This window comes from Carassius gibelio, chromosome B25 (genome assembly GCF_023724105.1).
Source record: "Carassius gibelio isolate Cgi1373 ecotype wild population from Czech Republic chromosome B25, carGib1.2-hapl.c, whole genome shotgun sequence".
NCBI lineage: Eukaryota > Metazoa > Chordata > Actinopteri > Cypriniformes > Cyprinidae > Carassius > Carassius gibelio.
Genome location: NC_068420.1, coordinates 16,958,735 through 16,975,391, shown reverse-complemented (window position 1 = coordinate 16,975,391; position 16,657 = coordinate 16,958,735). Strand labels below are relative to the sequence as shown.

At 35.2% G+C, this 16,657-nt stretch overlaps 1 protein-coding gene across 1 annotated transcript; it reads left to right on the top strand.

Annotated features, from left to right (window-relative positions):
- The first annotated feature begins 995 nt into the window (after positions 1-995).
- On the top strand, positions 996-10,102 carry LOC128013730 (single Ig IL-1-related receptor). The gene is made up of 9 exons (XM_052596907.1): positions 996-1,430; positions 4,347-4,548; positions 5,972-6,099; positions 6,284-6,424; positions 6,509-6,652; positions 6,824-6,926; positions 8,026-8,176; positions 8,262-8,439; positions 9,714-10,102. Exons 1-9 carry the CDS (start codon positions 1,373-1,375, stop codon positions 9,884-9,886), a joined length of 1,278 nt encoding a protein of 425 aa, XP_052452867.1. The 5' UTR covers positions 996-1,372; the 3' UTR covers positions 9,887-10,102.
- The last annotated feature ends 6,555 nt before the right edge of the window (positions 10,103-16,657 follow it).

The following is a 16,657-nucleotide window of genomic DNA, read 5'->3' as shown; positions in this document are numbered from 1 at the left end:
GCCACCTTCATCTTGTTCAGCAGGTCATGCAGGTCCTTTCTGATCCACAGCTCGGAAACATACTCCGCCTGTGAAGGGAATAATCAGTCTGCACCAGCGTTTGCAGAGATTTCCCCATTAAAAAAAAGTAAATTAACTTCACAAAATCATTTTTCTTGAATGTTTGGTCTGGTAAACTACTAGTTCAGCCTAGTAACATTTTCTCACTTTTGTGTCATATCTTGCGTTTTTCCATGATGAAGCACCAAATGTGAATTTATGAAGAGTCCTGTTAAAGTATCATAAAAGTGGCACATATTTCTAATTAAATATCATAGTTTTTGTAAAAAATAAATAAATAATTTAAACTAGCAATTTATCACTGAACATCCATCCTAACCTACTTTATGTTGCATGAACAAACGAACGAATCATTCTTTGGACCCGGATCTTTTTTTTTTAATCCTGTTCACACATGATTCATTCAGGAATCAAATTCATCTGAACTGAACTCAATGAACTGCGAATCTTTTTTTTTTTACTGAACAGTATAGACATCAAACCATTGAGACGATACAATACTAAACAAAGACGAATTCAAAGAAAGAGAATATACATTTAAAATTAAACGTTGTACAAACAAAGAGTTATATTTGTTTCAAGTGATTTTATTGTGAACCAGGCTGAGCCGGTTCCCGAGTTCATTCAGATTCCTGCTCAGATAAAAGTGATATGTCCTCAATTAACTGTGCAGCTATCAAAAAAACTTTTTATAATTAACCACTTTTAAATTTTTGAATTTCTAGTTTCTATAGGTCTATACAAGTGCATGTTTATTATTTAGACTCTAGTGGTCAAACCATGTTTTTTTCCACAAACTTATGCGATGTAAACGGTCTGTTTTCTCTTTAGACTTCCTCATTTCCACACATCTCGATTCTTCATTAGAAGCAGGACGCGCGCTATTTTTAGTTCCTGGGAATGGACGCATACGTCAGACAGGCGTTTTTGAACGTTGCGTAGCGTTTCGCAGTTGCACCTATCGTTTCAGTTAAAAATAGCCTAGTTAAAGTTTTAAAAAACGCTTCTGGACATCCTAGTAGTCCTCTCACAGCGCCACGTCCAGCCCATCTGTACTTCAAACAACACGAGACCGCGTCTGTGGACGCCTGCGCGCGCACCTGTTCAGAGAAGAGCTCGCTCAGGTGCACTGGACCACGTGACCGTCCCTGTATTCACAGTACAGTGATTCTGGGCGACAGACTCGGTTTAACCTTTCGCGTTTACCTGAAGCCGCTCAGAGAGACATGTCACCTCCAGCCTCTGTTTGAGTTGGTTAACTTAATGACACGAGCTGTTTCACTCAGATGAAAGGATTTATGAAAGGACTGCGATGTGGCGTTGTCTTTTGATTCTCTATCTGACATGTCTCGCGTTTACTCAGTCTGCGGGTAAGTGTCTGTCTATCTATCTATCTATCTATCTATCTATCTATCTATCTATCTATCTATCTATCTATCTATCTATCTATCTATCTATCTATCTATCTGTCTATCTGTAGTGAATGTGTTTTTATTTTTATGGCTATTGCCTCTGTAAAAAGACACGGTTCATTAAATACATTGACCTATTGTGGGGCATGTTGTCACACTATGGATTAGTTATGACAATGGAATCTGCCATTAAACAGCCTATTATAGTTGTTTTTTTTTAAGGGAAATTTTAAAGTGAAACGAAAAAACAACTGAAATCCTGAAACGGTACAATACAAATGTACAAAAATGTCAAATATTGTAATTAATATTATTTTAAACGTGACAACTTGCCCTGTTTGAACATTTGAAACCCCTCTTGTGAACATGGTTCAGCCTTTATGGATAGCAGTCTAGTTTTATTGTTTCACATGTTTACATAACAAATATATGATGATGGCCTGAAGACCCCTTACATTGAAGCTGTTTTTCCAGTTAATATTGTTCATCTCATCCATGCAATCATTAGTTCTTTACCTTGTTTGTCTACCAGGAGTAAACCCTCTCAACCTGTAATGGGAACTCTGCACCTGTTTAGCTCAGCTGCTCCTGTTTAATGATTGAATGAAGTTACTGGCTTTAGTGCAGAACAATGATCTTACTTATCACACACTGACAAGATCTGGTGCACTAGTCACTATTCAGTGCTGGCGGATCAAAGATATTAATAATACTTGTAATTACCCTTAAACAGTTGTGACTAGTGTTATAACCCATGGGATAGGTTATATAGTAATACTGTAAAATCCTTTCATTCATACAGCATAAATCATTTGTCAAACCTGTTGTCATAATGATAGACATATCGCTCTTCCGCCTATATTAGCTTTCACATCTTGCCATTTTTGTTTGTGTGTGTGTGTGTGTGTGTGTGTGTTTATGTAAAGCATCTGCGATAGATCATGTGATTGACCTACATGGGTAAAAGTGGCTGTAAAGTGAGCAATACAGTGTAAACTTGTTCTGGAACAAGAGTATGTTCTGCTTTTGTCTATTTTTGCTTTCATAACATTGAACATTGTTCCTTCTTCTGCCAGTCTTTTCTTGCCTCTAAATCCATGGTATTGACATTATTAGTTTAGCTGACATATTTGTCCAAAGGCACGTACCATACCGTATTTTAATTTATCACTATGTTCTTTGCCTGGGAATTGAATCTTTGACATTACCAGCACTGTGCTCTACCAGTTGAGTTACAGGAAATACGTGCTATTGTTTCTTCCTACTTGATTTAAATACATGCAAATGAAGTTCTCTACTTTCAGTTTCATGCTTGTATACTTTATATATATCTGGATATAAAATATACTTCAGCTTTAAGAACTGGTTGTAGGTGGAAACATTTTATAATGGATATAACAGTTCATCTACATCCTAGATTGCCCACTAAAACAGTTTTATTTGATTCCTCGGCCTGAAACATGACTTTACACAAATGCTGATATTGCAAGCACACTCTACATACTTAACCTGCTAAACCAAGTATACTACAAAATTGGGATTCAGCACCGATAATCAGCACCGATAATTATGACCGATAACCGATAAATGAACAATATTAAAATTATATACTATTTTGTCTAAATGAATTTAAAATAAAATGTAAAAAGTTGATAATCATCACAATATTATAATGTAGAGTATGAAAAAGGCACGGTCAAAAGATTATAGACAAAGGACCTTTTTTGTCAGCAAAATTTCTGTAATGTTTTAAAATTATCTTAGAGTTTTAAATTAAAGTTAAAACTTACCTGATAAGTAACATAACTGTTATTGACCAATACTGAAAAATAAATACAAATAAATAAATTACCTGATTACTGATAACATACTAGATATTGTAAATCCCTTCTACTAAACCTGAGGACTGGCATTTTTAATGTAGAGTAAAGCCCAAGATATACTTCAGTTTTAACGCAAATGCGTAGCGTATACGTAACGCTAAACGCATTTCAAACTGTACTTATGGTTTAATAAAATAGTAGTAAATATATTAATAGTGTCGACACATGCACTGGATAGTTTCCCTGTTCAGTGTTTGCGTTACACACAGATGTCTATTTTTGTTGTATCATCTACAGTAGTTTGTTGTCGTTTGGCCTCTTCATCATCTTGTGGTCAGATTTATTACAGACAAAAAATTCAAAGCGCTGTCACTGGATTTTTGATATTAAATCGCTCTTCACTATTTCTTTCCTCACTTCCTTGGAAAGGTGTTTTCTATCACTTCACATCTGTCTTACCTCAAATCCCCAGAGATCATGTGTACCGTGCACTGCAGAAGAAGTGATTCTCAAAGGTCAACCTGACTGTCTTGACATGATTAACTCATGTATGAACAATACAAGCAGTCCTAAAGTTTGTTGGATTCATGGACCTACTTCCAAACTCTGCCCATATTGGAGTTTCCCAACCATGTTCCCGGGAATCTACATGTACAATATTTATGTTCATTTCTATTAATGGATTCCTTGATGGACACGTCACCAGCCGAGCTTTCATAATGAATGACCATTAAATGAACTTTTTATGAACTCATTTCCAATTTATAGCATAAAATACCATATCTGTGTTGGCAGATGTATGGGAATCTGAATATGAGAACATGGGAATATGAAGCAGTTCTGATGAGAAACAGCCTCACCTGTGTTTCACTCATCTCTCCTGAGATTAGACTCAAGGTTATGCCAAATAAAGAAGTCATTGTTTTTAGCTGAGCGCCATTCATGTGCGCACATAAAGAATCTAGCAGTTTACTTGGCACAAAGTGACGTTTTATCCATTGTAACACACTGATACTCACTTATTTCTTGTTTTTCCTCTCTCAAAACAAAGATCCGCCTTGTAGCAGCGTTCCAGAGTTCAAACATGATCAAACTCAGTCGGTTTCGGTGATGCTTGGACACAGCGTGGTCCTCACCTGCACAGCATCCATAGGTTTAAACCACACCGATTCAGACTGCAGAGACCACCTGGAGTGGATAAAAGATGGCACACCGCTTACCAACCTCACCTACTCTAAAAATGTAAAAGACTGGTGGGTATATTAAATTTAAATTAAATTTACGCATTTAGCAGACGCTTTTATCCAAAGAGACTTACAGTGCATTCAGGCTATCAATTTTTACCTATCATGTGTTGGTATATGACGCAATACAGTGCCAAATACAGAATATAGGCAGTGTATATGTATCGGTTATCAAAATATTTAAGTGGAAACTTATCAAAGAGATTTAGTAACTTTAGTGTGAAATTAATCACTATGGCTGTGTTCTAAATACTAGCGTACTGCATACTGTGCAGTAAACTATGCCAGCCTGTGCATCAGAGAATAAAAAAAATAAAATAATAATAATAGAAAAGGTAATTGCGACTTTTTATTAGTTTATATGTTACAAATACTTTTTTGCAATTCTGGGAATTACAAGATATGAACAGAATTGCAAGACATAAACTAGCATTTGTAAGAAAAAGTTGCAATTATCTTTTTTTTTTATTGTTTTTGCGATTTTATTTTATTTCTGAATTGCGAAGCAAACTCAGAATTCATGAAAAAAGTCAGATTTGCGATTTCATCATGCAGTTTCGAGTAAAAAAGTTATTAAGTTCTTAAGTTATTAAGGATATTAAGATACAAAGTCAGAATTGTGAGTTGTGAAGTCAGGATTCGGTTAATACCTCGCAGTGTAACGTTTTTGAGAGTAAAAAGTTTACATTTCAAAATTCTGAGTTTATTATATATTATATTGAAAAAAAATTCTTAGAATTGTTATAAACGAAGTCTGAATTGGAATATATAAAATTAAGATCTGCGATGAAAAAAGTTATTGTGATTTTTCTTATTTATTTCTGCAGAAGCCACCCATTTTTGTTGGAAATGAAAAATGGCTTGTTTTTAAATAAATTTTTTACAAATTTTCTGTAAAGGCAGTTTAATTAAATAATCAGTGTTCCCACTTTATATTAGGTTGGCTTAACTACTATGTTCTTACATAAAAAAAAAAAACATACTTATTGTGTTCATATTTTATTGCAAAAACACCTTTGCTGCTATTGAGGTGGGATATGGGTAAAGTTAAGGACAGGTTTGGTGGTATGGGGAGGTTTAAGGGTGGGTTAAGGTGTAAGGGATAGGTCAACAGTGTGATTACAGATGTAATTACAGAAATTCATTACAGGTGCAATTATATGTAGATATTTTTTAAGTCAAGCAGATTGCATTGTGGCAGATACTTTATGCACCTCACAGTCTACTTGTTGTATATAGCATATTTTGGCATTGTACATCATCAGTTTTCTCTGAATGCACACAATGTGCATACTCCGTGTACTACACTCACAGTAGTATGCTAGTACACTGTTTTGAACACAGCCGAGCTTTATTTCAGAGCCCAAATTAACTAGTTTAAGTCAAATATTGTTCAGTATTCCTTACTCTAATAAATGTAAACACTTGACAGGTATCCTGATGAGGGTCACATCATTAAGAGCAGTGTATTAACACTGACCCTGACAGATCAGGCTGATTTTGGTGTGTATTTCTGTGTGGTAAGGAACAGCACCGCGCAATTCAACGTAAAGGAATACAGTAAGAAACAAATGTTTTCCTTTAGTTTTATAATATTGCCTACTTCAGTATTATACGATGCATTCTCATATTCTTCATCCATTTTTACTTTCAAATGCTCTAAAATTTTAATATAAACTGTGAAATGTATTCCGATTCTTTCTGTGTACTTGATACTAAGGGTTATCGTATCTTTTATGCACAGAATCGCCAAGTCGCACCGGGTCAGTGGTGGCGTCAGTGGTCCTGCTGCTTGTGCTCGCTCTGGCAGCGGTGGTCTATTCCAAGTGCAGACTCAACTTTAAACTGTGGTACAGGAACATTTACGGAGAGTATGAGCTCAATGGTTCGTTTGCATTCTGTATGTTAAAGCCCTTTATCATCTGTGATTACATATTGCATTTCATGATGATTTTCTGCTGTTTCTCAGATGGTAAAATGTATGACGCCTACATCTCATATGTCAGCAATGAGAATGACAGGAAATTTGTCAACTTTATCCTGAAACCTCATTTGGAGAACAAGTACAGTCATAAACTGCTGCTCAACGACACAAACATCCTTCCTGGAGCCGGTAAATCTCACGAATGAAATCTTATATGAAAACTATTAGGTAAACAGTGTATAATATGCATGCATAAAGGTATATATTAAGTTATATGAGCTTGTATTAGAGTTTAAAAAGAAATAAACCTGTAGAAATGTTTAAAACAGGTGATTTCTATTATGTGTGTGTCATGCTCAGAGCCGTCTGCAGAGCTGCTGATGAACATTAGTCGCTGTCGCCGGCTGATTGTTGTTCTCTCTCAGTCGTACCTGGAGCAGGAGTGGTGCACAACCAACTTCAGGTAACATACAATGTATTTGCATTAATTTGCATTGTTTATACTGTCTCCCACTCAACCCTGCTCATATACACTCACCGGCCACTTTATAAGGTGACATTCAGATGGTAGGGTCAGAATTTGGCGTGAAGAACATGAAAGCATGGATCCATCCTGCCTTGTCTCAACGGTTCAGGCTGGTGATGGTGGTGTATTGGTGTGAGTGATACTTTCTTGGCACACTTTGGGCCCATTAGTGCCAATTGAGCATCATTTAAACACCACAGCTTACCTGAGTATTGTTGCTGATCATGTCCATCCCTTTATGACTAAAGTGTACATTAATAACTCACCCTCATGTTGTTCCAAACCCGTTAGTCCTCCGTTTATCTTCTGAACACAGTTTAAGATATTTTAGATTTAGTCCGAGAGCTCTCAGTCCCTCCATTGAAGCTGTGTGTACGATCTACTGTACATGTCCAGAAAGATAAGAAAAACATCATCAAAGTAGTCCATGTGACATCAGAGGATCAGTTAGACTTTTTTGAAGCATCGAAAATACATTTTGGTACAAAAATAGCAAAAACTATGACTTTATTCAGCATTGTCTTCTATGCAGTGTCGTGAACGCGCTTCTGAAACCTGTGATACATTTATTGCAGGATACCTTTTTGATTAATTTATTTAAAAAACAAACAAGTAAAAAACATTGAAATTCATCCTTTTTCATTTCCTTTTTTACTTTCTAAATTAAAAAAAATATATTATTGTATTATTTCTTTTTTAATAAATATCTCATTGTCCATGATTATTCTCTTGTAGTGTAAAGAAATATATTTATGTGATGAAAATCATTCTGAAACAAGCTTTTATCAAAATATAAAAACTTTCTCAGTCTCTGTAACTACTTTTCGTTTCTGTTGATTTAATCAAAGCCATGTGGGCTGGAATAATAATATTAACCAATAATAGTGACCTAACATGTTCTCACACTCTTATAATCAAATCAAACTTGTTTTATTATTTACATTATTATTACATGTTGTTATTATTATAACATCAGACCATTTCAAAAGTGTAAGAAACATATGAGCTGTAATGTTAGATGCTGTTTCATGTTCAGACAGGGTTTGTGGCACTTGATGGAGCTATCGAAGAAGCCCATCTTCATCATATTTCAGTCGCAGCAGAAGGAAATGAGCCAGGACGTCAGTCACCAGCTGAAACATCACCAGTCCCGGATCACGACCCTCACCTGGGGCGCACACTCCATGGTCAGACCCTTACAGTGCTCAATACATATGAGAGATTTAGATTTAGGGTTAAACAAGCCTAAAGATTCTCATTCCCTTCCCACAGACCCCTTCTTCAGGCTTCTGGAAGGAGCTGGCACTGGCGTTGCCACACAAGTTGACATTTCACAGTGAATCTGCCGGCGATCCGCAGACTCTGCTGCAGGGTGATAAAGATCCCATGCTCACGCAGCAGCCTGATTACCTGGACTGCAGACCGGACCCCGATCCCGCAGGAGATCTGGGTACAAAATCTGCTTCTTCAGTTTATCTTCATTCAGTTTCATTCCAACAGTGACATTTGATCTGGATCATGCTTCCTTTAAAGGGATAGTTCACCCAAAAACTCTGTCATTAATTACTCACCTTCATGTTCTTAACCTGTAAGACCTCTTAATTCATCTTTGGAACTCAAATTAAGATATTTTTGATGAAATCCGAGAGCTTTCTGGCCTTCAATAGACAATAATGCAACTGACACGTTCAAGACCCAGAAAAGTAGCAAGGACTTCTTTAAAATACTCCATGTGACATCAGTGGTTCAACCTTAATGTTATGAAGCTACGAGAATACGTTTTGTGCGCAAAGAAAATAAAACAGTAGTGCAAATAGCCCGCTTTATATAAAATTATTAATAAAAAAAAAATTTACATTGAAAACTTTATTATTATATTCTGTTTGGTAATGTACTACAATACTAAAGGGGCAAATAATTGCCACTATTTGCAGTAAGTTTTATATGTTACTGGAATAATACCACCATCATGTGGTTGATAACACCATGCAGCCACAACAAGCACTGCTCATGGACACCATGTTTTGAATGCGATCGCAGAAAGCCCCGCCTTTTGAATGAAAGAGCCAGTCGCTAATCTGTAACTTTACAGAGCTGCCCAGAGCTGTTGAGAAACATTGTTGCGACACTCCCATAGGCTTCCATAGGAACTGAGGAATGCGTAAGTAAAGCGTGTCATGGAGAAGCCAATAGTTCCAAACAACTAATAGTTCCAGCATTGAAGCCCATTCATTTCAGTGCTTCTCAAGCACACTCGCCAGAAAGTTATGAAAATTACAGTGTTTTTGGTGTTTTAACACATTAGTTTACCTCTCGGAAATCTGGCCAGTAGTTGTATTTTATGAAATGCATTATAGTTAATGTTAAGTTTAAGATAATAGGCAGTTATGCTACATTTGCAGTTAGATAACGTGAGAAACAGCTTAATAGTGATCATAACCGGATGCTAATCATATTTTTACGTTTTTAGTCTTTCTGCAATCTTTCTCTCCCTGTAGGAAGTTGAATGAGTTCAGTGAAGACTACCCATTAGGGAATACAAGAAAGAGTTCCTTTGGTTGCCATGTGTTTTTTAAAATGTTATTTAAATTTTTTATTGGGTTAAATTCCATATTTGCTGACATTTCTATATTGTCTTCTTACATGCCGCTAAAATACACTCTGCACCTTTAAGTAATTTAAATAACTGTATAATTGTAAATACAAAATGTGTCTCTTTCACAGGTTTGCGTTTTCCCATCTACAAGACCCTTCCCTCCAGAGCCCCGGTACTTCCTGCAGGTCCAGGTGTGACGGCCGAACCCAAACCGCCAGAGATAGACGTGTCTGACCTCGGCTCGAGGGACTACGCCGCACGCACTGATTTTTACTGTCTGGTCTCTGAGGATGATATCTGAGACGCACTCCTGTTCTTTTTTGCACTTTTAAGTCACTTGTATCTCAATGATTTCTTGTTACTGTCACTGTTTTCTTTGCTCTTGTTTATCTACACCTGTACGATTATGCATGCACAATTCTGTATGCTTTTATGCAAAATGTTTTATAACATTTTATATACAGTCACAAAGATTTTGGTTCTGTATATATTTTAATAAAGTTTTGGGGTCCATGTACATTTGTTCCAGTCTGCTTCTCTTCTACATAGTATGCAGAAATCAGTGTGTTCATAGTATTCATAAAAGCTTTAACACTGATGCGAAAAAAAAATCATAGTTTGTAGCCATCAGTAACTTGAAAAGACAAACAAAAGGGATCATGTGATAATAATTATCAACTGTATCTAAATTATGAACGACCTTCATCTGGATGGCAAGGTGGCTTTACTGTGTTGAAGGAGCCAATCCCACCCATTCCCGGCTACAGTTTTACCCATACTTTTATATTTCATCACTGTATGGAAAAGTGTTCTACAATTTTGTGAAAAATGTAGTTTGGATTTTAAATTATAGCAGACCAAAGAGTGAACGTTACTAATGTCCATTGCCCAACATAACTATGAGACTGCAGTTACAGCTGGCTCATTGTTTCAATTAAAAGGGATAGTTCATCAAAAAAAAAAACAAATTCTGTCATTAATTACTCACCCTCATGTCTTTCCAAAGCTGTGAGACCTTCATTCATCTTCAGAACACAAGTTAAGATATTTCTGATGAAACCTAGACTGAGAAACGTAGCATGGAGATTTTTAAGAGATTTAATTCAAGTTTATTTGTATAGCGTTTTTTACAATACAAATCGTTACAAAGCAACTTTACAGAAAATTAAGTTTCTACAATATTTAGTTGTAGCTTATAAGTGGTGACTGTCAGTTTGTGCGCGCTCTTTGCTGGGTGAAAGAGATGTGTTTTTAATCTAGATTTAAACAGAACATTATCAGGAAAGCTATTCCAGAGTTTGGGAGCCAAATGTGAGAAAGCTCTACCTCCTTTAGTGGACTTTGCTATCCTAGGAACTACCAAAAGTCCAGCGTTTTTTGACCTTAGGGTGCGTGATGGGTTGTAACGTGGTAGAAGGCTAGTTAGGTACGCAGGAGCTAAACCATTTAGGGCCTTATAGGTAAGTAATAATAATTTGTAACTGATACGGAACTTAATAGGTAGCCAGTGCAGAGACTGTAAAATTGGGGTAATATGATCATATTTTCTTAACCTGGTAAGCACTCTAGCTGCTGCATTTTGGACTACCTGTAGCTTGTTTATTGATGAAGCAGGACAACCACCTAGAAGTGCATTACAATAGTCCAGTCTAGAGGTCATGAATGCATGAACTAGCTTTTCTGCATCAGAAACAGATAACATGTTTCGTAGCTTGGCAATGTTTCTAAGATGGAAGAAAGCAGTTTTTGTAACATGGGAAATATGATTTTCAAAAGCCAAGTTGCGGTCTAATATAACACCCAGATTTCTGACTGTAGAGGAAGTAACAGTACATCTGTCTAGTTGTAAATTGTAATCTACAAGATTCTGTGTAGTGTTTTTTGGTCCAATAATTAATATCTCTGTCTTATCCGAATTTAATAAGAGAAAATTATTGGTCATCCAATCTTTTACATTTTTATCACACTCTGTTAGCTTAGATAATTGAGAAGTTTCATCTGGTCTCGTTGAGATATATAGCTCAGTATCATCAGCATAACAGTGGAAACTAATCCCGTATTTTCTAATAATATTACCAAGGGGCAACATGTATATAACATGTGGGTCAAATCTGTGCCAACACTATGTTGCTATCTGAGATGTGCCTATTTTGAGATGTGTAAAGTGATGTTGTGTAAAATTAACCCCAGAAGTAACTGATGGTACAATATAATTCTTTAAGCATGGAAGGTTTAAATAATCTTAGTTCCTATAATATTGTTGGAAGTCCTGACAAGGCATATTGAACAGAATTCTGAGCTGGTGAAAAGACTGAGTAGGCACGAAAATTGGCAGTAGCATTTTGGAAAAACCTAGAAGGTTTTGATAAGATTGCATTTGAGAAAGAAACAGAGGAGACGAATTGTTGAATAAAGTCGTTATTTTTGTTTTCGTGCACAAAAAGTATTTTGGTAGCTTCATAGTGTAACGGTTGGACCACTGATGGCAAATGGACTATTCTGACGATGTCTTTCATATTTTTATGGACCTTGACAGTGTATTATATTTGGCATTCTATGGGACAATCACAAGCCTCCCGGTTTTTTTAATCCAAAATATTCTGAAAACAAACAAAGTTTTTTTTTACGGGTTTGGAACAACATGGGAGTAAGTGATTAATGGCAACATTTTTATTTTGTGGTGGAGTATCCCTTTAATTATCTTTAACATTCTTAAAGGTGGGCTATGTATTTTCTCAAAAATGCTTTAGAAAACTGAGTCAGGCCTAGTACCAAAACAAACTTGTAATCAATCAGCATTCAGGGGCATGTCTACTCATGATGTGGAGGAAAGAGAATTTGTGAGTGCACAGGACACATTTTGAGAGTGCACACTTTGAGTGAGAGGAGAGATGTATGTCCAGTTTTGTGTAAGAGCAATTAAAATCTGCGTGTGAATGGAGAGATTTGCGCTTGCACATTATATTTATGTTCTTTCATGCTACAATAGTGTGCTCTCTACATTTGTCATTAAAATATGCCATAGTTGTTGCAAGTAGGGCCGGCCCAAGCCTTTATGGGGCCCTAAGCTGAATTTTACCTGGAGGCCCCCCAGTGTCGCCAATATGACTGATTATTGTCAATGTTTGATTATCCGCACACCTATTATCAATTTTATTCGTTGTAGCTGTGTTTCTTACATCATTCCAATGTCTGCCTGTTATGTTTTTACCCTTCTACGATTTTTAACTGTAACAGTAGCAAACCCACAAAAGTGGACAGGTGTTAATTTGCTATTTAACATTCAAAGTCTTACAGTACTAAGTGGCGTACTTATCGTGGTGTACCGAAAGTAGCACAATTAACCAGCTGACAATGCATTTATGGAAAATAATTTTATTTTAACAACATAAATTATTAAACACACATCTTAAACAACAACTCTTATTCTATAATTAGCTAATTGAGACATAATGATATTGGAATATAGCAAGACTCAAAAGGTAGGCTCAGGTAAAAAAAATGTTAAGCTGTCATCAGCACCAAGTTTATGAAACAGAAGCTTATTTTTATTACAAAATTATATACACAGAGAGTGATTTTTACACAGAAGAAAAAAAAAATATTAATTGAAAACTAGCCAAGTAGGATATTATAATATATTATGATATCAAGGCTAATTACGGATGAACTTTCCTGAAACAAGAAGATACCCTATCTAGGTTACAATTAACTAGTCAGTCAGGACCCTCCTACCCAAGGTTGAATATGTCCCCCCTCCATCCCCGAAATGCGATAGATTTTAACCCTTTTACACTTCGTGCCGCTTTGGCTGGCGCTGAGCCAGAGAAAGACAAGCTTGGTGTTTTACATATATCAAAACTGTTCAATGTTTTCAACCGCTTTATTTAATTTATTTGAAGATTTCAGACATTTAAATAGACATTTCAAGTAAGTACTAGCAAAAAAGGAAATTTATAGTTTGCTAAATGCTCAATGATTTCTATGGAAAGCGTCAATAATAAACCTTTACATTAAAATTTGACTACGTTTTATTCCTATCAAATACACATTGTGTAGGTATGTAAAAGAGTCTCTATGTGCTGTGAATTAACTACTGAGAATCTGCTGAGAATAAAGTACAAACTCTAAGTCCATGTCTACATGTACACGTATTTTTATAAACTGAGTTTTTCCTTCTTCCGTTTTTTAAGGGGTCATATGATGCTGGTAAAAATAAAATTATTTTGTGTATTTGGTGTAACGAAATGTGTTTATGCGGTTTAAGCTTCAAAATACACAAAACAAAACATAACATAACAAAACATAAACATTAAACCCAGGGAGAACAGAGTGTGCATAATTATTAAACAAGTTGATGTTCTGATCGTATTTTTTTCCAATTCCAAACCGCATCAATCTTAATAACTACTATTCATTTTGTATTTAAGTTGTGATTTTAACGTGTCCACAAATTCCTTGTTGGGAATTGGAGTAAATGTATAAATTAAACAGGATAGAAATTGATAAATATTATAAATATCTATAAAAAGATATTACTGAATTCACAACAAAAGCAACAAACTTGATAATGCATTTTTGTCACATAGAAAAGCACTTGACAGTAAAGCATTGATTTTGAGTTAGACTGCTGGAAAGTTAATGTTAATCAATTCCGTCTTCATTTCTACACCCTCATGTTAGACTACTAAAGTCACAATAAAGCTTTGTGTTGATTTTCATCATTGTTTCATTCATTATTTCTTGACATTTGTATGAATCAAATAGACACAGCTGAAAATACTTTGTTATATAATAAAAGAGAAAAATCACAACATCACATAACATCACAAGACTGCTACAAATAATAGATTTACAGCTAGTATTTATAGATAAATGCATAGATAGCTGCAAGAATTACAGCTAGTATTTATAGATAAGCTTCCTGATGTGATCTGTGAATGTAACCACTGCCTGAAGCCTGAGACATCATCAATAAATAACCAACACCTTTTGATCAGATTTTCTCACTAACACAGAGTTGCAACAGAAAAGAATATCAAGGATCAAAGACTCAACTAATACAAACACTTATCTACATAACGGTGACTTCAAAGGTTATTATTTTTATTAAAACATAATCTTAACCTCAGTTAATTGTAAATAAAGTTTAGTATGAAAGAAATAAAGTCAGACTGGATTGTAATAAGTGAGATCTGTTTGTATTTAATTTATTTTTTGTTTTATTTGTATTATTTATTTTTTGCTGCCAATCATGTGACGACAGCAAAGGCAACAAAATAAAGGCCACATTTTGTAATTACTAGCTAGCAAGTTAGTCTAATTAACATACCAATTCCTTTCATTTAAATTTTGCGCATACAGTAGAAAATTACATCCTTAAACTTGATTTCATTTTATGAATGCTAGATTATAGTCCTAGTCATGGTCTTTTGTAAAAGACATTTAGACACTTTTTTTTGGTGAATTAAAGTCAGAAATGTAACTGAAATTAAAATAACATTACAGAAGCTTCAATTTATTATAAAGTAAAATTAAATAAGCAGTTAACTCAAGCAAAAACAATCCATGGTGTCAGTGTTAAGATACATAAACATCACGGGCTGATACACAGTCATTAATGTTCCACTAAATTATCCGATCACATGATGAGTTTCAAGTGGGGAAGAAATGCCATCACAGTGATAAAAAAAAAACAAAAAAACAATTTAATGAGTTTCTGTTGTTTTTTTTTACATAGCTATGCCTACGATATAGGACTTAGCCTATCACACAAACAAGAGTCTTGTTTTTTTTCTCTCTCGAATATCTGCATGATCGCAAATGTACAATATAAACAACAACTTACAGAGCAACTTTCACACTCACAGAACCGCTGGATCTCCGAACAACAATGTTTACACTTTAACCTTTGACTATAGCCTAGACGTTTTGCATATTAATTATACTATTTATGAACCTCAAAACATATGTTTGTGTATTTTGTGTTACTTCATAATGGTTTTCTATTTGAGGGCATTTTCTAGTGTAGGTTTAGGCCCCAAACATAACATTGTCCTGCCCTGGGTACTCTCTAATGTTGTGCTGGGAGAAACAAGATTCGAATGCTTCGAATCAATTGAACCAATTGCTTCGCAAAATGATTCACTGTGTCGAAAACACCACACGATGGTGACTCCTGCTGGTCAAAACTGTGTAAATGCAACAAAATCTCAGACCAAAACGTGCATAAAACATTTTTTTTGGAAAGTACAATATATGAAATGCAATCAAAATAATAAAATACTATTAAAATGAAGTGGCTGTAAAATAGGCCTATGAATAATAATAATAATAAATTATTATTATTAATTTGCAAGGGCTTGTTTTGTTTGCTTTAAGGAGAGCTTGTCTAAACAGGTCAGTAAGAGACTATAAGCTACTACTCATTCTTTTAATTACACGTCTATGTGATGAAATGATTTCATCAAAAATATCTTAACTTGTGTTCTGAAGATGAACGAAGGTCTCACGGGTTTGAAACGACATGAGGGTGAGTAATTAATGACAGAATTTCATTTTTGGGTGAACTATCCCTTTAAATTAACCTGACAATAGCGTCATAAGAGACAGGTTTAATTTTGTCTGCATCCATACCACAAGGTGTCAGCATAATCCAGCACTAAATATCCAGCCAGCACAGTAGAAGACAGCATAATAACATCAGCCCTTTATTAACATGTGACTTTAACAAGCTAAAACAATGTTTAAACTTACACAACCTGTATATCATTTACATCAACAATTACCATTACATATATTATCAAAAGATATTAGGAAATTTGACTGTGATGGATAAAATCACCAGACAGCTGTGTTATTAGTGACAAGTGGCATTATTTAAACTTCAAGTCCTGAATGGAAGATTAATGACATTACTTCACTTTTTCTTCAAAAACTGCCGTCAGTCAACACGAGCAAAAGAACAGTTTGTGACACTCAGTTAAGGGTGTGATGTATACACTGAATGTTTTGTACCCTGTAATTTGCCGAGGTACATAGCTCGTAGCTGCCCTTTATATCGCCGGGGGCT